Source organism: Globicephala melas, chromosome 16 (assembly GCF_963455315.2).
Source record: "Globicephala melas chromosome 16, mGloMel1.2, whole genome shotgun sequence".
Lineage (NCBI taxonomy): Eukaryota > Metazoa > Chordata > Mammalia > Artiodactyla > Delphinidae > Globicephala > Globicephala melas.
This window is the reverse complement of record NC_083329.1, coordinates 8,037,629-8,064,916: the sequence shown is the minus strand read 5'-3', so window position 1 is coordinate 8,064,916 and position 27,288 is coordinate 8,037,629. Positions and strand designations below refer to the sequence as shown.

General features: G+C 43.9%; 1 protein-coding gene across 4 annotated transcripts in view; it reads right to left on the bottom strand.

Moving 5' to 3' along the window:
* CPXM2 (carboxypeptidase X, M14 family member 2) overlaps positions 1-27,288 on the bottom strand; it is a 154,912-nt gene that overhangs the window by 101,970 nt on the left and 25,654 nt on the right. For all 4 annotated transcript variants that reach the window (XM_060286060.1, XM_030831987.2, XM_030831990.2 and 1 more), the window contains 2 exons: positions 24,877-24,986; positions 1,610-1,749 (listed from right to left, as the gene is read on the bottom strand). In XM_060286060.1, the coding sequence (XP_060142043.1) occupies positions 1,610-1,749; positions 24,877-24,986 (250 nt within the window). The remainder of the gene's footprint in view (positions 1-1,609; positions 1,750-24,876; positions 24,987-27,288) is intronic.

Below are 27,288 nucleotides of genomic sequence, written 5' to 3'. Positions count from 1 at the left end.
CAGCGGCCATGGCTCACGGGCCCAGCCGCTCCGCGGCATGTGGGATCCTCCCAGACGGGGCACGAACCCGTGTCCCCTTCATCGGCAGGCGGACTCTCAACCACTGCGCCACCAGGGAAGCCCTGGTTTACTTATTAACGTTGATCTTTCCAGGCATTAAAATGAATCTAATCAACAAAGACAGACTTTACATGGTTGCCAACTGGTCATCAGTAAAACCTGAAAGGGACCCAGACATGGGATTTGAGTGTGCAGTATAGTCAGGGCAGGGGGAGGGGTGGCAGGACAGGAGGGCTCTTTGCTAACTAGGTCCACAGTCAGTTTCCTAATGTCTAAATATAAGGCATTTGTGCTCTTGGCTTCTCAGTGTAGACAGATGTTAGAGGAATTGAAAATTTCTTGTTTAAATTAAGAAGGCACCCAAGGTCCTGCAGCCCCTCCTAATTCTTGCCTAACGCCCAGTCTCTGCATGTTTGCTGTCTACACAGCTTAAGCCACAGGACAACCCCACAGATATAGTCCTGCCTCTGTCTCCACCACCATCCCTGGGCTGAAGTGGAAAGGTTTTGTTTTGTTTACATATATATTTTTTGTTTATTGTAGTAAAATACACATAACATAAAATTAACCATTTGGAAGTGTGCAATTCTGAGGCATCAAGTACATTCACACTGTTGTACAACCATCGCCACCAGCCATCTCCAGAAATTTTCATCGTCCCCAGCTAGACTCCAGGCCCATTAAACAATAACACCCTATCCCCCTCCGCCAGACCCCGGCAGCTACCGTTCATCCTCCTTTCTGTCTCTATGACTTTAACTGTTCTAGGAACCTCATGGAAGTGGAATCATACAGTGTTTGTCCTTTTGTGTGTGGCTTATTGCACTGAGCATATAGTCCTCAAAGTTCATGCACGTCGTAGTGTGTGTCAGAATTTCCTTTCTTTTTAAGGCTGAATAATATTCCGTTGTATACACGTACCATGAGATGAGTTTTAAGGAGCTACAGCCCACCTCTCTTGGGACTACTATTATTACTGACCCAGCCCTGATCCCAAGCTCAATTCTGAACAATGGGCTCTTCCATCTCATTGTCGGGCCCCAGACGGACTCCTCCTTCAATTCTACTACTCCTCCAGTGGTTCTTTATTTGGGAACCTGCTTAGAGTTCATCTTTCTTCCCAGAATCTGGAAGATTCATCCCTTCTACCCCAGGACAGTGGCTGGAGACCATTACCTGTCACTCACTGCTTGTGCAGAGTTCCTACATTACGCTGTGTTCAGCCCACCAGTCAGGGCACCAGTAGCTCGCCCCAGATCCAAGACGGCAGCTACCTGCCTACCCTGCCTGAGTTTGACAACACCTCTGTCTCCTCAGCCTAACCCATGGATCCTTCTCTCTGCTCCGGTATCAGGGAAGGTGTTGATCCAACAGATGCACCTTCCCAGCATGTCTACAGCAAGGCCAGTCTCCTGTCCTCACTGCAACTTTCTTCCTTTCTATTGCCTATCCCCAGATACCTCTCTGCAACTTCCCTGACCCTGTCTAAACTCTAGAACTTTAGACTCAAGGCACAGAGTCTAGGAAGCACGGGTCCAGCCACACTTACAGCCAGAGCGAGTTCCTCCCTTGAGTGATGACACCAGTGAACTTGGTCAGACGTCTGGCATCCACTTCAATCCACTGATGGAGGTCGTTCCTTCCCGCGCACCACGCCCCGTCGTAAAAATCATTTTCATTAATACCTGCCTGAAAAGAAAGAGAGGGGTGCTCTTCACTACTACATATAAAATAGATAACTAATAAGTACCTACTGTATAGCACAGGAGACTATGCTCAATATCTTGTAATAATCTACAAGGGAAAAGAATCTGAAGAAGAATATACATATATACATGTATACGTGTGTGTGTGTGTGTGTGTGTGTGTGTGTGTGTGTGTATCTGAATAGCTTTGCTGTACACCTGAAACTAACACAACACTGTAAATCAACTATACGTCAATTAAAAAAGAAAAAAAAAAGAGAGGGGTGTTCTTCAAAAAGACCCAGAATAGAAGAAAATTAAGACAAAATTTTTTATGAGATTTTGAGGAAGGGGGTTGGGAGGAATAGAAGAGAATGAGGAATTGGAAAAAAAAAATAGTCATTGTGCCCTGAACTCCTTATTCTAAATCATAAAAAGGAGTTGCTTATTATTAACAAGCTGGAAATATTTCAATATGATAAGTCCTCCTGTTGCCCAGTGTAAAAGATGAAATTTAATGAGTTCTATTACTCATTCGTCCAACAGACACAGACCGTCTCCTACATACCAGCCTACACATGCCAGGTGCTGGGGGTACAAAGGTGAATCATCCCCTCCTAGAATCTCAGGATCCAGGCAGGAAGAAAGACATGAAAATAGATGAATTAGAACATAATAGGGAATGTGTTATTTCAGGAATAGGAGCAAACTGCTATGGGAACACTCAAGCCTAGCACAGCTAACTTGGTCTGGGGGAGACCACGGACAGGTGGTCTGACTTGCCCCAAGTCAGAGATGATATTTGAACTTGGAGTTGAAGGTTAAGTTTATCTAGTGAAAATTTATTTATTAGCATTTAAGTCATTTGATGTGTCTGAGTGTCAGCTACTACTACTACCAAAGATTCCCTTGATCTGAATTTACAAGGTACGTGACGTTTCTGTTCTGGAATTTTCCCTGTATTATTACCATGTGAAGAGACAATGCCCTGACCTAAAAAAAAAAAAAAAAAAGACAAGTGAGCCAGGTGAACCTTTCTAATTTACTAAGATCTTCTCTGCATGAATCCCATTTTCCTATGGTTATTTCACAAGTGCATAATCAGATGAAAAAAAGTCTGAGTGACAGTCAACAGATAAGAATGATAAGCCAGTCTATCTTCCCTACCTCTGAGTACTCTGCAGCTCAAATCCTTACTTGTAATGGCCAACACTGACGGGAAGCTCAGAGCTCAGCTATAGCAGAGGAACAGCTTGGCTAAGGGTCCCATTAGCGGAGCCCATCCATCACTGCACCAGCTAACATAAGCCTTTATCAGGACCAACACCGCACACGCATTCCCAGTCCATTCCTGAAACAATCTTGAAACAGCTTTGAGAGAATGTCAGAATACTAACATATCATGGTCTTCTAAAAGCACTACCATCTCAAATGAAGGTGAATTAAAAAACTGTTAGTCTACATTCTCCAGAGACCCAAGCTCTCAGTGAGCCAGCACCTCCGTGTCTGATGGTACACAGGGTGTCTGCAACAAGGACCTAGAGGTGCTGCAAGGTTCTGCCTTCTAGAGCCATCAAAGAAAAGCTAAATTTTGCAAGTGTGTGTTAATGGTCCCACCTGTGCTTCAGTGCATTTTGTTAAAGTGATGACAACTCTTAAATATAATCCCTCATCTCCCAACATTACCAGTCAACGGGGAGATCACCATCCCAGCCTGAAGGCTATAATTACACAATTGCTCCCTTTCTTCATCTAAGGCACTTATCCCCCCAGTGGAGGAGACCTGAAACCCATTAACGACCTACAATATCACAATTCATCTTCTTTCAAGAAACCATAATACACACTCCGTTTTTGTTGTGGTTCCTCTTTTCTCATAAACTGCCCATGAGACGGGTGCTTAGAATAGCTTAATTTATTAAAATTAACCTTCACCTTGTCTTTGCTATATGCCAAGTAGTGGCCCCAGCAACAGAAATACAAAGGTAGATGACACAGGCCGTCCTGCCTTCCTGGAGCTCAGAACAGGCAGGTGGACTGAAGTCCCCTCACGGTGCTTGTGTCCTGGTCTTGGCATCTCAAAATCACCCACTGCACAGTGTGTTGATTAAGAGCTTGTGCTCTGAAGTCCTATCTGGGTGTGAATCCCAGTTCTGCAACTTTCATACTGCATTAATTCAGGCAATTTGCCTAAATGCTCTTCTGTGCCTCAGTTTCCCCATCTGTTCAAGTGACAGGATGCTGCCTGTGCTTTCAACAGGGCCTGGCACTTAGAAGCATGGGCTCAAAAAGAATTGAACACTCAGTAAATGCTAGGTATCAGTACGCCTAAAACAACGAATATTTGGTAAATCATGGAAATATGGGTGTTTTAAGAATGATTTCACACTGTACAAAATTCCAGGGAATTGCAATACTATTCCAGTTCATTGGTGTCACATTTTCTATAACCTCAAATATCCAGAATAGAGTTATAAAATCTGAAAAAAGAGGAGGCCCACCGTCTAAAGTTCTTAACAGGAGTCCATGTTGCCCCCTCCGGCAACATTTGCAGTCATTTTCGGCTGTCACAACTCGGGGAGGTGTGTGCAACTGGCAACTAACAGATGGAAGCCAGGGATGCTCCTAAACATTCTACAATGCACAGGACAGCAACACCTCACCAAGAGCTGCCCGCCCCAAAATGTCAATCACGCAGAGCTTAAGAATGCCAGCTTATGGGCTAAGCAGACAAGAAAGAGCTGCCCCACAGCCCAGGATGTTCATCCCCACAGGACCATGAAAGCTTGGAGCAGCTGTCCTCGTGTCATTCGGCCAAAGTCTACTGACTGGTACCCGACATTCAATTTACAGTTCCCGTTTCTGCCAGTCTGGATACTTTGCTTCTGCTGCCCATCTCAGTTCTTCCTGAGCACCCCAGACAGCCAATTAAACGTAATAAGGTGTCAGGAGATTGAAGAGCCCTTCCTGAAGCTGACTCTTTGGGAAATGACAGCCACCTCTGCAAAATCAATTATACATTTATAAAGCAAGCATCTGGGAGAATTCAATGAAAGAGGAGGTACCAGCCCCAGAGATGTCACCAAATTACACCAGAATGCCAAAAATGATATCAGTAAAATGTCTGCTACTGTAGGATGTGCTCCACAAAAATGAGGCAGAACACCAAAAAGAGGAAGATATCAGATCCAGAAAAAATGGGTTCCGACATAGGAGGGACTTCTCAGAATGATGGTGAAGAAGTCCCGAGATACTAGTGATGTAAAAGACCCAGAAAGCAACCTATTCAGAATACAGCAGGTCAAAGGGCTCCCAAAAGAATGTCTACAGAAACACAAAACAACAAAGGTCAGACTGAACATCATTGAACAGATATGACCTTATAGAAAGTTATATTGAAGGTATTTTACAGACCCAGACTATTGCAGCGTGTGGGGAGATGTTTTTAAAAACATGAGCAGTTCCAGGAAAACAAAAAGTTGTCAAGAAATTATATAAAAGAAACGATTTCTTGGCTTAAAACTACAATAATTCTTGGCTCGATAGTAAGCAATATTTACAGTCATAACAATGAAAACCTCAAATGTAAATTTATCCAAAATCTGAGATGCGACTTTATTGGAAAGATTAAAGAGGGGTAAAGGAGTGATTTTAAAAATGAGCTGAAATTCTCATCTTCCGTAATAAGAACTCAAAAGATAAAGTCCCAAATTTATATAAACCAATACATATCAATACGTGCATATCATTTAGAAATTAAGATTTAAATGTCCAAAGAAACAATTTAAAAGAGTTGGAAGTAGTTGCCCCATTCACAGCATTCGGGGCAGTCAGGGGGTGGGGTGGAATGTGGAATGCCTCAACAGGAACTACTGTTTTGTTTTTGTTTTTTACAACTTTACTAGGAATAACTGACAGATACAATTGTATACATTTAAAGTGTACAACATGATGATTTGATATGCATATACATTATGGAATGATTACCAAGATCAAGATAATTAATGCAGCCATCACCTCTGGTGTTAACTCACTTTTTTGTCTGTGGGGTGAGAATGCTTAAGATTTAACTCTCAATAACTTTCAATATTATACAATACTGTATTACTAACTATAATCACCACGCTATATGTTAGATCCTTTGAACTTATTTTTCTTATAACTGAAAATTTATACCCTTTAACCTACATCTCCCCATTTCCCCTCCTGCTCAGCCCGTGGCAACCACCATTCTATTGTTTATTTGTTATAATCCTTTAATGTTTTGATTTCTTTAACTACTTGCTCATAAAACTGATTAAAATAAATTTTAATTTTAATGAGGAAAGGAAAGGAGATGCACAGATATAAATAGTAACTGATATACAACCTACTTTTTTTTTTTTTTTTTTTTTGCAGTACGCGGGCCTCTCACTGCTGTGGCCTCTCCCGTTGTGGAGCACAGGCTCCGGACACGCAGGTTCAGCGGCCATGGCTCACGGGCCCAGCCACTCCGCGTCACGTGGGATCTTCCCAGACCGGGGCACGAACCCGCGTCCCCTGAACCGGCAGGTGGACTCTCAACCACTGCACCACCAGGGAAGCCCTACAACCTACTTTTAAAATTATTCTTGACTAGGCACTCTGATCTGAAGTGCCAATGAAACTAGACGAAGCACAAAGAAAAGAAAAAAAAAAAGCAAGCTGCAAACCCTCTGAAAAAAGTGCCTCTGCACCTCTAGCTTGTGCGGAGGTTGGTGTCTTCAGTGGAGTCTCCTATTGCAGGGGGACCTTCAAGATGGCGGAGAAGTAAGACGTAGAGATCACCTTCCTCTCTACAAATACATCAAAAATACATCTACATGTGAACAACTCCTACAGAACACCTACTGAACGCTGGCAGAAGGCCTCAGACTTCCCAAAAGGCAAGAAAATCCCCACTTACCTGCTGTGTGGCTGACAGGGTCTTGGTGCTCTCGCCTGGTGTCAAACCTGAGCCTCCGAGGTGGGAGAGCCGAGTTCAGGACATTAAACCACCAGATGCCTCCCGGCCCCACATAATATCAATCGGTGAGAGCTCTCCCAGAGATCTCCATCTCAAAGCTAAGACCCAGCTCTACCCAACGGCCAGCAAGCACCACTGCCAGATGTCCCATGCCAAACAACTAGCAAGACAGGAACACAGCCCCACCCATAAGCAGAGAGGCTGCCTTAAATCATACTAAGTTCACAAACACCCCAAAACACACCGCCGGACACGGCCCTGCCCACCAGAAAGACAAGATCCAGACCCACCCACCAGAACACAGGCACCAGTCCCCTCCAACAGGAAACCTACACAAGCCACTGAACCAACCTCACCCACTGAGGGCAGACACCAAAAACAAAAGGAACTATGAACCGGCAGCCTGCGAAAAGGAGACTCCAAACAAAGAAAGATACACAAAATGAGAAGACAGAGAATTATGCAGCAGGTGAAGGAGCAAGGTAAAAACCCACCAGACCAAACAAATGAAGAGGAAATAGGCAGTCTACCTGAAAAAGAATTCAGAATATTGACAGTAAAGATGATCCAAAATCTTGGAAATAGAATGGAGAAAATACAAGAAACGTTTAACAAGGACCGAGAAGAACTAAAGAGCAAACAAACAATGATGAACAACAAAATAAATGAAATTAAAAATACTCTAGAAGGAATCAATAGCAGAATAACTGAGGCAGAAGAACGGATAAGTGACTTGGAAGATAAAATAGTGGAAATAACTACCACAGAGCAGAAAAAAGAAAAAAGAATGAAAACAATTGAGGACAGTCACAGAGACCTCTGGGACAACATGAAATGCACCATTTCAGGGGTCCCAGAAAAAGGAGAGAAAAAGAAAGGGTCTGAGAAAATATTTGAAGAGATCATAGTTGAACACTTCCCTAACATGGGAAAGTAAATAATCAATCAAGTCGCGCAAGTGCAGACGGTCCCATACAGGATAAATCCAAGGAGAAACACGCCAAGACCACATTAATCAAACTACCAAAAATTAAATACAAAGGAAAAAGATTAAAAGCAGTGAGGGAAAAGCAACAAATAAAATACAAGGGAATCCCCATAAGGTTAACAGCTGATCTTTCAGCAGAAACTCTGCAAGCCAGAAGAGAGTGCCAGGACATATTTAAAGTGATGAAAGGGAAAAACCTATAACCAAGATTACTCTACCCAGCAAGGATCTCATTCAGATTCGACGGAGAAATTAAAACCTTTACAGACAAGCAAAAGTTAAGACAATTCAGCACCACCAAACCAGCTTTACAACAAAAGCTAAAGGAACTCCCCTAGGCAGGAAATACAAGAGAAGGAAAAGACATACAAAACAAACCCAAAACAATTAAGAAAATGGTCATAGGAACATGCATATCGATAATTACCTTAAATGTAAATGGATTAAATGTTCCAACCAAGACACAGACTGGCTGAATGGCTACAAAAACAAGACCCATATGTATGCTGTCTACAAGAGACCCACTTCAGACCTAGGGACACATACAGACTGAAAGTGAGGGGATGGAAAAAGATAGTCCATGCAAATGGAAACAAAAAGAAATCTGGAGTAGCAATTGTCATATCAGACAAAACAGACTTTAAAATAAAGGCTATTACAAGAGACAAAGAAGGACACTACATAATGATCAAGGGATCAATCAAAGAAGAAGATATAACAATTGTAAATATTTATGCACCCAACATAGGAGCACCTCAATACATAAGGCAAATGCTAATAGCCATAAAAGGAGAAATCGACAGTAACACAATCATAGTAGGGGACTTTAACACCCCACTGTCACCAATGGACAGATCATCCAAAATGAAAATAAATAAGGAAACACAAGCTTTAAATGACACATTAGACAACATGGACTTAATTGATATTTATAGGACATTCCATCCAAAAACAACAGAATATATTTTCTTATCAAGTGCTCATGGAAAATTCTCCAGGATAGACCCTATCTTGGGTCACAAATCAAGCCTTCATAAATTTAAGAAAATTGAAATCGTATCAAGTACCTTTTCAATCACAACACTATAAGAGTACATATCAATTACAGGAAAAAAATGTAGAAAATACAAACACATGGAGGCTAAACAATACTCTACTAAATAACCAAGAGATCACTGAAGAAATGAAAGAGGAAATCAAAAAATACCTAAAAACAAATGTCAATGAAAAAGCGACAACCCAAAACCTATGGGATGCAGCAAAAGCAGTTCTAAGAGGGAAGTTTATAGCAATACAATCCTACCTCAAGAAACAAGAAAAATCCCAAATAAACAACCTAACCTTACACCTAAAGCAATTAGAGAAAGAAGAACAACAACAAAAAAACCCTCAAAGTTAGCAGAAGGAAGGAAATCATAAATATCAGATCAGAAATAAATGAAAAAGAATTGAAGGAAACAATAGCAAAGATCAATAAAACTAAAAGGTGGTTCTTTGAGAACATAAGCGAAATTGATAAACCATTAGCCAGATTCATCAAGAGAAAAAGGGAGAAGACTCAAATCAACAGAATTAGAAATGAAAAAGGAGAAGTAACAACTGACACTGAAGAAATACACAGGATCATAAGAGATTACTACAAGCAACTATATGCCAATAAAATGGACAACCTGAAAGAAATGGACAAACTATTAGAAAAGCACAACCTTCCAACACTGGACCAGGAAGAAATAGAAAATATAAGCAGACCAATCACAAGCACTGAAACTGAAACTGTGATTAAAAATCTTCCAACAAACAAAAGCCCAGGACCAGATGGCTTCACATGCAAATTTTATCAAACATTTAGAGAAGAGCTAACACCTGTTCTTCTCAAACTCTTCCACAATACAGCAGAGGGAGGAACACTCCCAAACTCATCTATGAGGCCACCATCATCCTGATACCAAAACCAGACAAAGATGTCACACACAAAAAGAAAACTACAGGCCAATATCACTGATGAACATAGATGCAAAAATCCTCAACAAAATACTAGCAAACAAAGCACATTAAAAGGATCATACAACATGATCAAGTGGGGTTTATCCCAGGAATGCAAGGATCCTTCAATATAAACAAATCCATCAACGTGATATACTATATTAACAAATTGAACGAGAAAAATCATATGATCATCTCAATAGGTGGAGAAAAAGCTTTAGACAAAATACAACACCCATTTATGATAAAATCTCTCCAGAAAGCAGGTATAGAGGGAAACTTCCTCAACATAACAAAGGCCATATATGACAAAACCACAGCCAACATCTTTCCCAATGGTGAAAAACTGAAACCATTTCCTCTAAGATCAGGAACAAGACAAGGATATCCACTCTCACCACTATTATTCAACATAGTTTGGGAAGTTTTAGCCACAGCAATAGGAAAAGAAATGGAAATAAAAGGAATCCAAATATGAAAAGAAGTAAAACTGTCACTGTTTGCAGATGACATGATGCTATACATAGAGAATCCTAAAGATGCTACCAGAAAACTACTAGAGCTAATCAATGAATTTGGTAAAGTAGCAGGATACAAAATTAATACACATAAATCTCTTGCATTCTTATACACTAATGATGAAAAATCTGAAAGAGAAATTAAGGAAACACTCCCATTTACCATTGCAACAAAAAGAATAAAATACCTAGGAATAAACCTACCTAAGGAGACAAAAGACCTGTGTGCAGAAAACTATAAGACACTGATGAAAGAAATTAAAGATGATACAAACAGATGGAGAGATATACTATGTTCTTGGATTGGAAGAATCAACACTGTGAAAATGACTATGCTACCCAAAGCAATCTACAGATTCAAACGCAATCCGTATCAAACTACCACTGGCATTTTTCATAGAACTAGAACAAAATATCTTAAAATTTGTATGGAAACACAAAAGACCCCGAATAGTGAAAGCAATCTTGAGAAAGAAAAAATGGAGCTGGAGGAATCAGGCTCTTGGACTTCAGACTATACTACAAAGCTACAGTAATCAAGACAGTGTGGTACTGGCACAAAAACAGAAATATAGATCAATGGAACAAGGTAGAAAGCTCAGAGATAAACCCACTCACATATGGTCACCTTATCTTTGATAAAGGAGGCAAGAATACACAATTGAGAAAAAACAGCCTCTTTAATAAGTGGTGCTGGGAAAACTGGACAGCTACACGTAAAAGAATGAAATTAGAACACTTCCTAACACCACACACAAAAATAAACTCAAAATGGATTAAAGACCTAAACGGTAAGGCCAGACATCATAAAACTCTTAGAGGAAAACATAGGCAGAACACTCTATGACATAAATCACAGCAAGATCCTTTTTGACCCACCTCCTAGAGAAATGGAAATAAAAACAAAAATAAACAAATGGGACCTAATGAAACTTGAAAGCTTTTGCACAGCAAATGAAACCACAAACAAGATGAAAAGATAACCCTCAGAATGGGAGAAAACATTTGCAAGCAAAGCAACTGACAAAGGATTAATCTCCAAAATATACAAGCAGCTCATGCAGCTCAATATCAGAAAAACAAACAACCCAATCCAAAAATGGGCAGAAGACCTAAACAGACATTTCTCCAAAGAAAATATACAGATTACAACAAACACATGAAAGGATGCTCAGCATCACTAATCATTAGAGAAATGCAAATCAAAACTACAATGAGGTATCACCTCACACCAGTCAGAATGGCCATCATCAAAAAATCTACAAACAATAAATGTTGGAGAGGGTGTGGAGAAAAGGGAACCCTCTTGCACTGTGGGTGGGAATGTAAATTGATACAGCCACTATGGAGAACAGGATGGAGGTTCCTTAAAAAACTAAAAATAGAACTGAACTACCATACGACCCAGCAATCCCACTACTGGGCATATACCCTTTGAAAACCATAATTCAAAAAGAGTCATGTATCACAATGTTCATTGCCACTCTATTTACAATAGCCAGGACATGGAAGCAACCTATGTGTCCATCGACAGATGAATGGATAAAGGAGATGTGGCACATATATACAATGTAATATTACTCAGCCATAAAAAGAAACGAAATTGAGTTATTTGTAGTGAGGTTGATGGACCTAGAGTCAGTCATACAGAGTGAAGTAAATCAGAAAGAGAAAAACAAATACCATATGCTAACACATATATATGGAATCTAAAAAAAAAATGGTCCTGATGAACCTAGGGGCAGGACAGGAATAAAGACCGAGAGGTAGAGAATGGACTTGAGGACATGGGGAGGGGGAAGGATAAGCTGGGACAAAGTAAGAGAGTAGCATTGACATGTATACACTACCAAATGTAAAATAGATAGCTAGTGGGAAGCAGCCGCATAGCACAGGGAGATCAGCTCGGTGGTTTGTGACCACCTAGAGGGGTGGGATAGGGAGGGTGGGAGGGAGGGAGACGCAAGAGGGAAGAGATATGGGAACATATGTGTATATATAACTGATTCACTTTGTTATAAAGCAGAAACTAACACACTATTGTAAAGCAATTATACTCCAATAAAGATGTTTAAAAATAAATAAAATAAAATTATTCTTTAATTATCCGGGTGTCTACACAGCACCTACTATGTTCCAGGCGTTACGCAAAATGCTTTGCTTTATGGCACATACAGAAGACTGCGAATCTCAAAGTCACTCTGCTGCTGTGAAATCACTGATCTCCGTTGTACATATTGCATGATCATGGGCTGCCTCTATACAGAAACATCTGGAAGCAAATTAAAAAGTTATATCCAAGTGAATGTAACTAGTTAGTGATTCCAGGATAATTAAAACAGCTGCCTGCCACTTTGCAAACATAGCCCAGTGCTATTTGGACAGAAACAGAAAAAAGTAATAGTTATTTTTAAATACTTTTGAGAAAAAAATATTAGAAGCAGAGGCTGAAACGTCATAGTTACCGACGAGTTAGCTCCTTGGGAGGCAGTGGTTACCTAAAAATGTTAGATGTGACATCTGATTATTATAGGTAAGTAACTAATCTCCCATAAAAGGCCATAACGTGGTCTGAATACCTACCTTCAGTAAACCTCTGTGATAAACCCATAAAACTGCCTGGGTGCAAATCAGCTGATCCTTCTGCAAATTAGCAGAGCTCCCTGCTAGTTCAGGCCTTGGTCACCAGTAAAGTTGGTTAAAAAGAAACAATCATTGTTTTGAAGCCATTTTGTAAACCCCAAACCAATTTTAAAAAATTTTCTTGCACTGGCTAAGGAAACCAATAAACATCTAGAGTATGAAATTAAAAACATTTAAAAGTAAAATCTATTAGGGAATTCCCTGGCAGTCCAGTGGTTAGGACCTTGTGCTTTCACTGCTGATGCCCTGGGTTTCCTGGATTGGTTTTCCTGTTTTCTCATTTTATATAAATGAAACTTTATGTAGCTACTCTTTTGTGCCTGGCTTCTTCCACTCAATGTGAAATCTGTGAGATTCATCCATATTATTGCAGGTAACAGTAACTTACTCCTTTTCACTGTTGTATAGTATTCCACTGTGTGCATATACAAATGACTTATCCATTGTAGTGGTGATGGACATGTGGATTATTACCATTTGGGGGTATCATGAATAATAATGCTATGAACCTACCTGTACATGTCATTTGTACCCATATGAATGCATTTCTTTCAGGCATAAGAGTGAATTTGTTAGATTAACAGGTATGAGAATGTTGAGCTTCAGCAGATACTACCAAAGAGATTCCCAAAGTGGCTGTGCTATTTCACAATCCCAGCACTGTATAAAAATTTCATTGCTCCACGTCTTTGCCCACACCTGATATTGTCCTTTTTCTTTTTTTTGAATTTTATTTTATTTTTTTATATAGCAGGTTCTTATTAGTCATCAATTTTATACACATCAGTGTATACATGTCAATCCCAATCACCCAATTCATCACACCACCATCCCTACCCCGCCGCAGCTTTCCCCCCTTGGTGTCCATACGTTTTTTTCTCTACATCTGTGTCTCAACTTCTGCCCTGCAAACCGGTTCACCTGTACCATTTTTCTAGGTTCCACATACATGCGTTAATATACGATATTTGTTTTTCTCCTTCTGACTTACTTCACCCTGTATGACAGTCTCTAGACCCATCCACGTCTCAACAAATGACCCAATTTCGTTCCTTTTTATGGCTGAATAATATTCCATTGTATACATGTACCACTTCTTCTTTATCCATTCATCTGTCAATGTGCATTTAGGTTGCTTCCATGACCTGGCTATTGTAAATAGTGCTGCCATGAAAAATGGGGTGCATGCATCTTTTTGAATTATGGTTTTCTCTGGGTATATGCCCAGTAGTGGGATTACTGGATCATATGGTAATTCTATTTTTAGTTTTTTAAGGAACGTCCATACTGTTCTCCATAGTGGCTGTATCAATTTACATTCCCACCAACAGTGCAAGAGGATTCCCTTTTCTCCACACCCTCTCCAGCATTTATTGTTTGTAGATTTTCTGATGATGCTCATTCTAACTGGTGTGAGGTGATACCTCATTGTAGTTTTGATTTGCATTTCTCTAATAATTAGTGATGTTGAGCAGCTTTTCATGTACTTCCTGGCCATCTGTATGTCTTCTTTGGAGAAATGTCTATTTAGGTCTTCTGCCCATTTTTGAATTGGGTTGTTTGTTTCTTTAATATTGAGCTGCATGAGCTGTTTATATATTTTGGAGATTAATCCTTTGTCCGTTGATTTGTTTGCAAATATGTTCTCCCATTCTGAGGGTTGTCTTTTCGTCTTGTTTATGGTTTCCTTTGCCTTGCAAAATCTTTAAAGTTTCATTAGGTCCCATTTGTTTATTTTTGTTATTATTTCCATAACTCTAGGAGGTGGATCAAAAAAGATCTTGCTGTGATTTATGTCAAAGAGTGTTCTTCCTATGTTTTCCTCTGAGAGTTTTATAGTGTCCGGTCTTATATTTAGGTCTCGAATCCATTTTGAGTTTATTTTTGTGTATGGTGTTAGGGAGTGTTCTAATTTCATTCCTTTACATGTAGCTGTCCAGTTTTCCCAGCACCACTTATTGAAGAGACTGTCTTTTCTCCATTGTATATGCTTGCCTCCTTTGTCATAGATTAGTTGACCATAGGTGTGTGGGTTTATCTCTGGGCTTTCTATCTTGTTCCATTGACCTATGTTTCTGTTTTTGTGCCAGTACCATATTGTCTTGATTACTGTAGCTTTGTAGTATAGTCTGAAGTCAGGGAGTCTGATTCCTCCCACTCCGTTTTTTCCCTCAAGAGTGCTTTGGCTATTCGGGGTCTTTTGTGTCTCCATACAAATTTTAAGATATTTTGTTCTAGTTCCATAAAAAGTGCCATTGGTAATTTGATAGGGATTGCATTGAATCTGTAGATTGCTTTGGGTAGTATAGTCATTTTCACAGTATTGATTCTTCCAATCCAAGAACATGGTATATCTCTCCATCTGTTTGTATCATCTTTAATTTCTTTCATCAGTGTCTTATAGTTTTCTGCATACAGGTCTTTTGTCTCCTTAGGTAGGTTTATCCCTAGGTATTTTATTCTTTTTGTTGCAATGGTAAATGGGAATGTTTCCTTAATTTCTCTTTCAGATTTTTCATCATTAGTGTCTAGGAATGCAAGAGATTTCTGTGCATTAATTTTGTATCCTGCAACTTTACCAAATTCATTGATTGGCTCTAGTAGTTTTCTGGTGGCATTTTTAGGATTCCCTATGTATAGTATCATACATATCATATAGTGTCATCTGCAGTGACAGTTTGTCTCTTGTAACATTCTTTATTTTAAAGTCTATTTTAAAGTCTAATTTATCTGAATTAAAGTCTATTTTATCTGGAGTATTGCTACTCCAGCTTTCTTTTGATTTCCATTTGCATGGAATATCTTTTTCCATCCCCTCACTTTCAGTCTGTATGTGTCCCTAGGTCTGAAGTGGGACTCTTTAGACAGCATATATATGGGTCTTGCTTTTGTATCCATTCAGCAAGCCTGTGTCTTTTGGTTGGAGCATTTAATCCATTCACGTTTAAGGTAATTATCGGTATCTATGTTCCTATGACATTTTCTTAATTGTTTTGGGTTTGTTTTTGCAGGTCCTTTTCTTCTCTTGTGTTTCCCATTTAGAGAAGTTCCTTTAGCATTTGTTGCAGAGCTGGTTTGGTGGTGCTGAATTCTCTTAGCTTTTGCTTGTCTGTAAAGCTTTTGACTTCTCCATCGAATCTGAATGAGATCCTTGCTGGGTAGAGTAATCTTGGTTGTACATTCTTCCCTTTCATCACTTTAAGTATATCATGCCACTCCCTTCTGGCTTGTAGAGTTTCTGCTGAGAAATCAGCTGTTAACCTTATGGGAGTTCTCTTGTATGTTATTTGTCATTTTTCCCTTGGTGCTTTCAATAATTTTTCTTTGGCTTTAATTTTTGCCAATTTGATTACTATGTGTCTCAGTGTGTTTCTCCTTGGGTTTATCCTGTATGGGACTAGCTGCGCTTCCTGGACTTGGGTGGCTATTTCCTTTCCCATGTTAGGGAAGTTTTCAACTATAATCTCTTCAAATATTTTCTCTGGTCCTTTCTCTCTCTCTTCTTCTGGAACCGCTATAATGCGAATGTTGTTGCGTTTTATGTTGTCCCAGAGGTCCCTTAGGCTGTCTTCATTTCTCTTCATTCTTTTTTCTTTATTCTGTTCCACAGCAGTGAATTCCACCATTCTGTCTTCCAGGTCACTTATCCATTCTTCTGCCTCAGTTATTCTGCTATTGATTCCTTCTAGTGCAGTTTTCATCTCAGTTATTGTATTGTTCATCTCTGTTTGTTCTTTAATTCTTATAGGTCTTTGTTAAACATTTCTTGCATCTTCACGATCTTTGCCTCTATTCTTTTTCTGAGGTCCAGGATCATCTTCACTATCATTATTCTGAATTCTTTTTCTGGAAGGTTGCCTATCTCCACTTCATTTAGTTGTTTTTCTGGGGTTTTATCTTGTTCCTTCATCTGGTACATAGCCCTCTGCCTTTTCACCTTGTCTATCTTTCTGTGAATGTGGTTTTTGTTCCACAGGCTGCAGGACTGTAGTTCTTCTTGCTTCTGCTCTGATATTATCCTTTTTTAAAAAGCCATCCTAGTGCCTATCACATCTCGTTGTGATTTTAATCTGTATTTACTTGATGACTAATGATAAAGAGCACTTTTTACTATGTTTATTGGCCATGATATTGCTCCACAACCATAGCAGGGCTCCAGCATACTGGCTTTGCTTTAGTTCCTCAAATATATCATATTCTCTCCACCACAGGGCCTTTGCACACAGTGTTCCATTCAACCTGGAATTCTCTCCTATCCCCTCTGCCAACTCTTCATCTGATAAACTCTTAACTTCTAATCCTGCTTCACATCTTGTAGCCCATCCTCAGGAAAGTCTTCCAGATTTCTAGACTGAGGCAGGTTTCTTGGGCATAGCGAGCCATGGTGTTATGGGTTGGATTATGTCCTCCAAAAAGATATGTTCAAGCCCTAATCCCTGGAACCTCAGAATGTGGATTTATTTGGGAATAGGGTTGTTGCAGATGAAATTAGTTAGGCAATGATAAGGGCCCTAAACCCAATGACTGGTGTCCTTATAAGAAGGGGAAATCTGGATACAGAGACAGACATACAGAGAGGAAAGATGATGTAGGAGCACACAGGGAGACCGCCCACGACCACAGAGGCAGAGACTAGAGTGATGCCACTACAAGCCTAGGAACATCCTGGGCCGCATGGGGACCAGAAGCTGGAAGAGGCAAGGAAGGATCCTTTCCTCGCAGCCTCAGAGGGAGCGCAGGCCTACAAGCACTTTGATTTCACACTTCCAGCCTCTGAATTGTGAGAGAATAAATTCCTATTGCTTTAAGCTGCCCAGTTTGTGACACTTTGCTATGGAGGCCCCAGGAAACTAATGCACCTTGTCCTCTCCTTCTGCGTATGCATTACAGGTTGTAATTGGGCGTTCACCTGTGAGAATTTTTTTTAAATAATTTCATTTCCCCATTACATTATCCAAGGCCAAAAAAACATCAGAGAAGGCATCCTTGACTCCTCTTTTTCTCACATCCTCTTCCAAACTTCATCCACTTCATCAGAAAAGCCTACTTTCAAAATATCCAACACCCAACCACTTCTCACCACCTCCACACTCCCGTCTTGGCCGGAGACAGCACCACCTCTTGTCCGGGATGCTGAGATCACCCCCTGCCACACCAGCCTTCTGCTGCTCCTTGGTAACTGGTAATGCCTGGCCTGCTGTCGGTGCAGGACACTCAGGCCACTCCCACTGCCCAGATGCTCCTCCCACAGCTACTTGAGCCCCTGCTGATCCTTAAGCACAGATATTACCTCCCAAAAGCCCAGACCTTGATCACCTTTAACTATAACCTGCCCCTTCCCCACAGCCGGCCCTCTTGACCCCACTGTCGGCTACAGGTTTGTTTTTCTTCTCTCCGTCACACTTATCACCTTCTAACATTCTATAAAAATTTTTATTACTTTTCTTGCTTTCATGTGCCTCCCTCCCTCTCGACCGTAAGCTCTCAGATGGCAAGGATCTCTGTCTGTTTTGGTCACTGAGGCATCCCAAGCATCCAGCACAGGGCCCAGGACACAGGAGGTCCTCCAGAAACATTGGCTAAAAGATCAGGGACTGGTTCTGGTTTTGCTCATCATCGTCTCCCCAGGACTTGTGATTTTTAGTGTCTGCCTAGCACCAATAAGGTCCCCAGGAGGTGGGGTTTTTAACGAAATGAATGAATACAAGAAAGAATCTGTTCTGATCTTTCTTTCCCTCCTCCCTTCCTGTCTTTCATACTCTCTCCACACGAGTCTTCCCTGCTTGTGCAGTGTGTGCTGTGTCCACTGGAGCCCCAGCTCAGAATGACCTGCACCCCTGACTCTTAACTGTACACGTCCAGGAGACAGTCTGGCTGGCCTGCGTGTGGCTGGGCAGACAGCCCAGAGGGCCCATCCCCACGAGGCACCATTTGAGAAGGCACAGTTGGGTTGTGCCAACTGAATGGACATGAGGTCCCATGGGGGTGACTGCTGACACCCATCAGACTTCTCTGGGTCTCGCCAGGATGTGGGCCTGGAAGGTACTAGGTGATGCAGAAGCCAGTGGTCAAGGAGATGAGTCAGAAGGTGGGGTGCTGGGGGAAACCACAAGCTAGTGAACACACTGAACCTTCTCGTGGGCACCTGAGACGCACCAAAAGGAGCACGGAAAACCCTACGGCCGGAAAAGTTCAGTCTGAGCCTCAGCTCTGCACTTACTGGCTGTCGGGTTAGGGCAGGTCAGTCAGCCTCTGACTTCAATTCCTTTTCTCTAACCAGAGTTTCCCTCTGAGTATGCTGAAGATGAAATGAAATATTAACTTAATGAAATTTAGTAAAATAGTAAAGAAAAATCCACACGGCAAGCAGAACGGAGTCCACTCCTGCACCAGGGAGTCGGTGCTTCCAGAATGGCCTGGGATCCAAAGGTCAGGCGTCTCTGTTACTCGGGGCTCCCCTGTCCTCGTTGCCCTGCTCTGTTCCTAGTTATCACACTCGCGTTTCACGATGCTTCCGAGAATGAGACCAGGACGTCAACCTCATTATGGCAAATTCTCACTTTGAACTTTCCAAAAGTCATGATTTAAAATACTCAGTCCTGCTATTCCCATAAAAATCCTAATACCTCAAATTCCAACATCTTGGCATCCAAACACTGTGTCCCAGACTGTTTCTTGAAGCCAGATGCGGAATGAAATCCCTTTATCGGAAACGAGCACAACATTCCTTGATTTGGAAACTCTCCCCACTGTGATGATTTCTGCCTCTGCAGCGCCCGGCACATAAACAGCCCCCAGTGAGGGCTTGTCGAGTCACAGCAAGGGTTTGTACAGCCAGAAAGAAATGGGAGGCTGACAGGCAGAGAAATGGGATGGTGTGAAGGAACAGACAGGCTTTGGGGTCAGAAGACCTCGGGTGCAGATGATTCCAGCAACAGGCAGGAGCGGGGGAGAGCGGGGTGACGCCTGAGAAAACCATGCTGCCCTGGGTGGTCCCCATACGCTCCCCGCCCAGATAAACGTGGGGCACCAGGTGTCTCAGGGCCAAAGAGGACAAGGGGACAGATGTGTGGGATGTGCCCATGCTCGTGAACTTCGACATCAGGATAAAACTTGGTTCAATGCTCTATAACCGACTCCCTGTGGGTATATCTGAAGCCACGGGCGTTGGCCATCTTCATGGCTTACACCTCATGTCAGGTAAAAAGATGATCAGGTCACTGGCAGTGGGTTCTAATATCAGCACCCAGCTGCTCTGTGGAATTTATTGAATGGAATGACTTACAAGAGGAGCTGTGTTTCGTTCCAGTGGTGCTGAGAAATGGTTCAGACAGATGCTATTATAACCCACATTTCCTCGTCAAAGAGGGCTCACACACGTGAGACAGGTCGTGGGCCACAGAGAGTCAAATAATGGTGACCAGGCACTGCAAAGACGTCTGCAGGTGTTAATGCTCCATGTTTCTTCTTGCAACCTCAAAACACCAGCTCTTTCTTTAAAACTCTGATCAGAGGGCTTCCCTGGTGGCGCAGCGGTTGAGAGTCCGCCTGCCGATGCAGGGGACACGGGTTCGTGCCCCGGTCCGGGAAGATCCCACATGCCGCGGAGCGGCTGGGCCCGTGAGCCATGGCCGCTGAGCCTGCGTGTCTGGAGCCTGTGTCCCGCAACGGGAGAGGCCGCAACAGTGAGAGACCCGCGTACCGCAAAAAAAAAAAAAAAAAAAAATTGTTTTCAGTCAATTTAACGTGTCTCCTTACCAGTAGTGATGTTTTTTGGAATTGATTGTTGTTGTTGTTGTTCTGATTACAGAGCTGCATAGATTTTGAACCTTATTTTTCCTGTGAACTTGGATTTTATAAGTGCAAGATTTTGCAGACGATGAGCATTTACTGAACTGCATTTGCCACGTTATAGCAGAAACACCTGTCTCGGTGTTAGTCCGTTGGGAGATGCTGTAAAGGAATGCCTTAGACTGGGGGGCTTAGGAGCAACACAGATTTATTCCTCACGGTTCTGGTGGCTGGAAAGTCCAAGATCAAGGTGCCGGCCGATTCGGAGTCTGGTGAGGGAGGGCCTGCTTCCTGGTTCATAGACGACTGTCTTCTCCTTTGTCCTCACGTGGTGGAAGGGGTGAGGCGCACTCTCAACCACTGCGCCACCAGGGAAGCCCTGATTTAAAACAATTTTTTAAATACAGCTATGATGATAGAATTTGACCTTAAAAAACCACAGTTAAAGCAGTATGGTGGAAAGGGGTGTAAGGAAGAATGGAAGCTGCTGGGTTGTGAGCAAATGGGCAAAGGACCTGAGTGGTAAGCGTCCTAGGACAGGGCACACGGCCACCCTAGCCAGAGCACCGCAGAGTGACGAGCACCATGGACAGGACCGAGTTCTTCCGAGGCTTCTGCCCGCAGCTGTGTTGATGGTCCCTGGGGTCAGGGCTGCCGCCTGGTCCCGCAAAACACTGATGTACTGGCAAAAATGGTACATGAACCAACCCTACTTCTGTGCCACAATGACATCATCCCATACTTGCCAATCACACATGAGCAAATTTGCAATAACGAAACACCAAGACGTCCAACCTGCCTGCACCAACCCCATCCACTTCGGGGAGACTTCAAGGCAGCCACGGTGCCCTTCGCACTGCAGCAGCTCCCCAGGAGCACCTATGAGGCACATACATATGTGCAGACACAGTGCTGACAGTGTGGGAATCTCAGAAAAACAAGAGTCACACGACCTGGGGAGGGTGACCCATGAGTAAATCAATGTGAGATAAACGTCAGAAAAGAGACTTGCACATGGTTTAATAATCATCCGGAGATGCCTAGAACACTTTAGCTGTTGGTCGCGACAGTTTTATGGCGTCGTTTGGAGCAGCAGCTCCAGGTTTAAAGCAGCTTGGAGTCACATCCTGCCCCTCCTGGGAAATCTCAACAAAGTTACTCTACCGATCCATGCAGCTGTTTTCTATGAGACAGAAGTAATAATAATAATAGTCCTTGTCTCACGCCAAGGAATAAATGAAATAATGCAGGTAAAGCACTCAGCACAGCACCAGTGACTATCAGAGCTGCTTCCAGCTCTCCTTCTGCTGGAGACTGAGGCATCTGGAGGAAAGGGAACAAACGGGAGCTTTTCTTCTTGGCTCTGTAAGGGCCGTACAGTTCCGGTACATAAAGGGCACTTTGCAACGGTCAGGTGAGTGAACAGATTTTAATGGGCACGAACGTGGCATTTGAGAATTGCTGAGGATGACTCTCCTTCTTCCTCCTTCTGATCCTCACATTCCGAGAAGTGAGCGAAGGTGAGCATCTTGCCTAAAGCCTCTCGGCTCGTCAGCAGGAGGACCAGGGAGCGGCCGAGCCTGAGTTCTGGGTGGATCACAATCACGCCTGCAGAGCCTGACCAGCAAAGGGCTGGACTGACCTCGCTCACATCCTGCACTAAATGCATTTAAATACGGTTTCTAATTCCAATACCTTGCTGTTTCTCACACATAAAATTCCATTAGCTTGACAAGCCTACCAAATACTCAGATGTGAGACAAGATGTAGTTATGTTTAAACTGCATTCAAACTGCATGTGTGGGAAGATGCATTTTGGGGCACCTGTGGCAGTGGAATCACGCTTCACCTGGCACCAGTTCTGGAAAGTGGGACCCACCAAAGGGCGTCTGTCCTTAAAGCTACCGAACACTTTAAGCAGAGGAGTGAGAAATCCCAGTAAATGTGTTAAAATTATAAATCATCTCATTTCACTGCTCAAGGAATCCTGTGACTTGGGACTCCCATGTTTCTGATGAGGAAACTGAGGCTCAGAGATGTGAGATAATTGTTCCAAAAGTCCCCACATCTAGATGTGTCAAGGTCAAGGTCTGAACTCAGCCTGACTGACTGGACTGCGTGCGGCGTGTCCACTCTGCCCATGGGTTTTCCAACTGGAAGCACGTGACCCCCATCCTCTGCCCCCACCCCACATATTTAGGACTAACTGGGCCTCTCCATTTCTGACCGGAAGTGTGGGTAAATGTGAACACTTCCTCTTTCATAAAGGATAACTTCATTTCTAGAGAAAGAATCCAAGGCATCAGATGACAGATCCACTAAGTAATGCAGGAAGCAGGCCTGTAGACATTTGGATGTAGCCCTGCCCAGGTCTGACTTCATTTACTTGGAGGACTGCAGCCCATGACAGATGCTGGAGGCACTCGGATTACTAGCAGGTACTCCTGTCTGCACTTTGAGAGTGCATCCTCTGGTAAAGTGTCCAGCTGTACACATCCAAATGTTTCTTAACAGCTGTTATTAAAAAGGAAGAAGAACAAATATTTTTAAACCAACGTTAGATTTCATGAAAGTTCGTTCTGAAACGTTCTACCTGAATTCTTCTGAACTGAAAAGTGGTTACGGTTGAGTGGTTTGAAAGTCTATTTGATGCGGTGGAGAGGAGGGAAGAGATGCTTGGAGTCGGAGCTCTGCTCAGATGTCCCCCTGCTGAGCCCAGGGGCTCCCTGGGAAGGGGTCTCATCCACTCTCGTCCAGTTCTCAGCACGGCAGCTGCCCGTAGCACGTTTACAGTGACAGCTGGGGGAATGAGTTGTCAGCTCTGCCGCTTAGAAGCTGTGAGCCTTGAGTGCAGCCTTGACGACCCCACATCGTGTGCATGAAAGGACTACCTTCCTCCCCGGAGGCTTGCCAAGACGGCACATGTGCCAAAGGGCTTGGAAACCACACAGTTATGGATCAGGTGGGGAAAGAAACTAAAATATTAGGGAACCACACTCTTGGAGAACCACATAGGATGGCATGGGATCAAACGCCAACCTGAGAAGGGGTAGATCAGCTGGAACCAGAGCAGGAGGGAAAAGGCACCCGAGATGCGTTGGCAGAAAAACAACCCCCTCCCCAACAAAGACGTCACGTGCTAATCCTAGAACCCGCGAGCACTCGAAGTTACATGACAAAGGGGAATGAAGGTTGCAGATGCAGTTAAGGTTGCTTAGGATGGGGAGATGGTCCCAGACTATCCAGGTGGGCTCAATGTACTCATAAGAGTCCTTAAAAGCGGAAGAGGGAGGCAGAAGAGAGAACCAGAGAGGTGGCAGCCTGAGAAGGTCTCAACCTGCCACCTCTGGCTTAGAAAAACAAGGAATGTGGGCACCTCTAGAAGCTGGAACAGGGTAAGAAACAATTCTCCCTGAGAACCTCCAGAAAGAACACAGCCCTACCGACACCTCGACTGGAGCCCAACGAGCCGTCTATCCTCCAGAACTGTAAGAGGATGAACCTGTGCTGCATAAGTGGCTACACTTACGACAAGTTGTGAGAGCAGCACAAGGACGCGATGTCACGGCTGAACCAGGGTTTACACTGCTTGGGCAAAGTGGAGGGAGGGGACGTTGCAGGCCGGGGACCTGCTTGGGAAAAGGCCTGCAGCCAGGAAGCGCACGGTGCAAGGAGGGAGCCTGGAGGAGCCCACCTTCCAGGAGCAGGACCTTGACAGCACCGAGGGCCAAGGTTACGGAGGCCTTTGAGCCTCCGGGAGGGAGGCCAGACACGATGAACACCACTAAGGGTTTGACCTGGCGGAACACAACGGAAGGAGCCACAGAACAGCCTGGAAGAAGTAAGTGTGGCAGAGGTGAGAAGCATCAGCAGGGAGGCAAGAGAGGACAAAGGTCACTGCCGGCCCATGGCCGCAGCGGTCCAGCCTTCTCTCCCGCCCTTTTCTCACAGATCAATCACATGGAGGTGACCTGATCTGGGCTCAGGAAGCAGCAGCATCCTTTTTACTAACTAGTCTCTGGAGACACGTATCCTGAGGCTCAGGGCTCATTCTCTAAAATGCGGATTCTGCAGCAAGGCCCTCCCCATCGTGAGAATTAGAGCTAAATCGTGTTAAATGCCAGACACGGAGCCTGCCCCGAGCTCAGTGAACCATCGCTGTGTCTGTGGCCAGAGCAACTAGCCCTGCTGTCAGAATCCTTCCCACGGTGCCGGCGCCTGTACCTGGATGTTGAGTCTCCCCCGATGCGCCCCCAGGCCGTAGCGCTTCGAAGTGGACGCGTGGAGCTGGAAGTCTGTGATTTTTAAGGTTTCCAGACCAAGAGGCGGGCAACCTGGAAAGGACAACGCTTATTAAAAACAAGGACAGATGTTGACAGAAACGAACTTCTGGTTTTCTAAATCTGGCCACGTGCTTCTCCGTCTTTCCCCTGAGCTCCCGCTCAGCGCTGCAGCCCCACTCACTGGTATGCGCAGCGTTTCCGGACCAACGCTGTCGATTCAACTGTTGACATTATGCCAGTTTTCCTTCTTGTCGGCATTTCCTTTCTGGGTGTTTTTGCCCTGATATTCCTTCTGTCTGATGCTGTCCATGCTACTGTCTGAGGCTGTTTCCAATTAAGGATCCTTCCGCAGTGTGACTCAGCCAGGGAGAGTTACTGGTTAGAAATTTCAGAACGATTCCATGGCTGAGCTCTGCAAATTAATCAGAACTTGTTGATTCTGCTTCAGCAACTCTCGCCTTTGTATTGTGAATACTGATGAGCAGAGCAACAGAAAAACACAAACAAACAAACAAACCTATTGTCTTCCATTCCTGGCAAAAGTGGTAATTTTGAGAATGGTTACTCCACGCAGTTTTGTCCAAGCTGCCCCTGGAATAAGATGCTAGCACTTGGGCAGGCCCTTGGCCATCATCCCAATCCAGCCCATCGTCCCTACGGATAAGAGCTCTAACGGCAGCCCTGGGGCCGGATCCCAGGCCTCCTGACTCCTGGGCTGCTATTCTCACCACCCACCCTACCGTGGGGCTGGAAATCTCCAAGTGATGCTACCTTCTTCAAATCTGGCCCTGGAGAAAGAAAACAAACACTCGGGAGGAGAAGTGAACAAAATCTACTTCTGTGAAAAATCCCTAGTGTAACAGAGGCAAATTTTAAAAGCCCTGTGGGTCGCTGCTGAGACGGAAGTGCCCCTGGGGATCCCTGGGGACGTGAGCGTGTCTGTCCAGCCACAACAAACCCCTGCAGGGAAAAAGCCCTTCTGGTCCTGGGAGGCTGCAGGAGGTGGCGGAACAGTGCCCGCAGGGCATGCTCTGCAGGCACCAGGTAGAAAGTCTGTCCAGGTGCTACAGTCAGAAGAATTCAGACCTGCCGGGACCTGAGACGCCATCAAGTCCTCCCCTTGAGTTCTCAGAAGAGGAAACCGAGGCCCCGAGACTCAAGGCGAACCACCCGAGGCGTCCCTGCCAGCAGCAGAGCCACGCCTCAGATCCCGGTCTCCAGACTCTCAGCTCCGAGCTTTCAAACGATGCCACGCTCTCCCCTGCCCACATCTGCCGGGAGGCTGCCTGTACTAGCACAGGGAAGCAGAGGTACTGCTGCCCAGCGTGGTAAAGAGCACAAGAGAGGAAGTGACAGTTCCACTGGCACCGGCCTGATGCTGCCCCAGGATTCGGAAGCCTTCAGGTGGCCTCGTGATCATTCTCAAGATTTCTGGCAGGTCTACTCAACGTCCAGAATAAAAGCTGCCTCTCCTCCTTGGACTCACCCGCAATGTAGAACAATACCACGTGGGAAAGAAAATGACACAGGGTGATCACGAAACCTGGCCAGCTCTCGAGACCACCTCTTGGTCCTCGAGGGGACACCTGCAGAACTTCACTCAGCTGCGGCCTGGACTTTGACACAGTGGGGGACGGCTGCTACCAGAGCCCCAAAGGCTGTAAGCCTAACAAAACCCACAGAATGAATCAGCCGTCTCAAGGAAACCTCCGTATCTTCAAAACGGGAACTCCAGAAGGGCAGAGGGGACAGGAAGCAGACGAGCGGCCTCCTCCCAGCCACGATTCCTGCCTTGTCCATGGCTTCCAGGAGACAAGAGACAATCACACTAACACAAGGCTTCTCACTGGCAACTCCTGCATCCAAGGGCTGAGGGGAAGGAATGAGAATCTAGAACCCACGATCTGTCAACAGTCAAAAGGGCATCTTCAGTCAATGCTTAGAAAATCATAACCTCATCACTCCCATCATAACCTCAGATTCTTGCTGAAAATACTGCTGGACTAATGTGTCAGACACACACACACACACACACACACACACACACACACACCCCACATGGGACATAAGAGCTGAGGGCTCTGTGCAGTGACTCCCCCCAAAAGAGCCCAGTGCGCTCTACCTGCCAAAGAACTCCAAAAGCAATGCTAAGTGGAACAAGAAGCTGGAATTCCTTTGGTCTTACATTCTCAGAGATACACCCGGCCCCTGTCCAGAGAGCAGTCCGTCATGGTACCATCTCCCAACAGGCAGGACTTTTCTCCATCTTCAGAAAATATTACTCAGGAAGCCAGGGGTGCTGCCTCGAGGATCAAATAAATGGAGGAGACACAAGTGTTTCAAAGCTTAATTT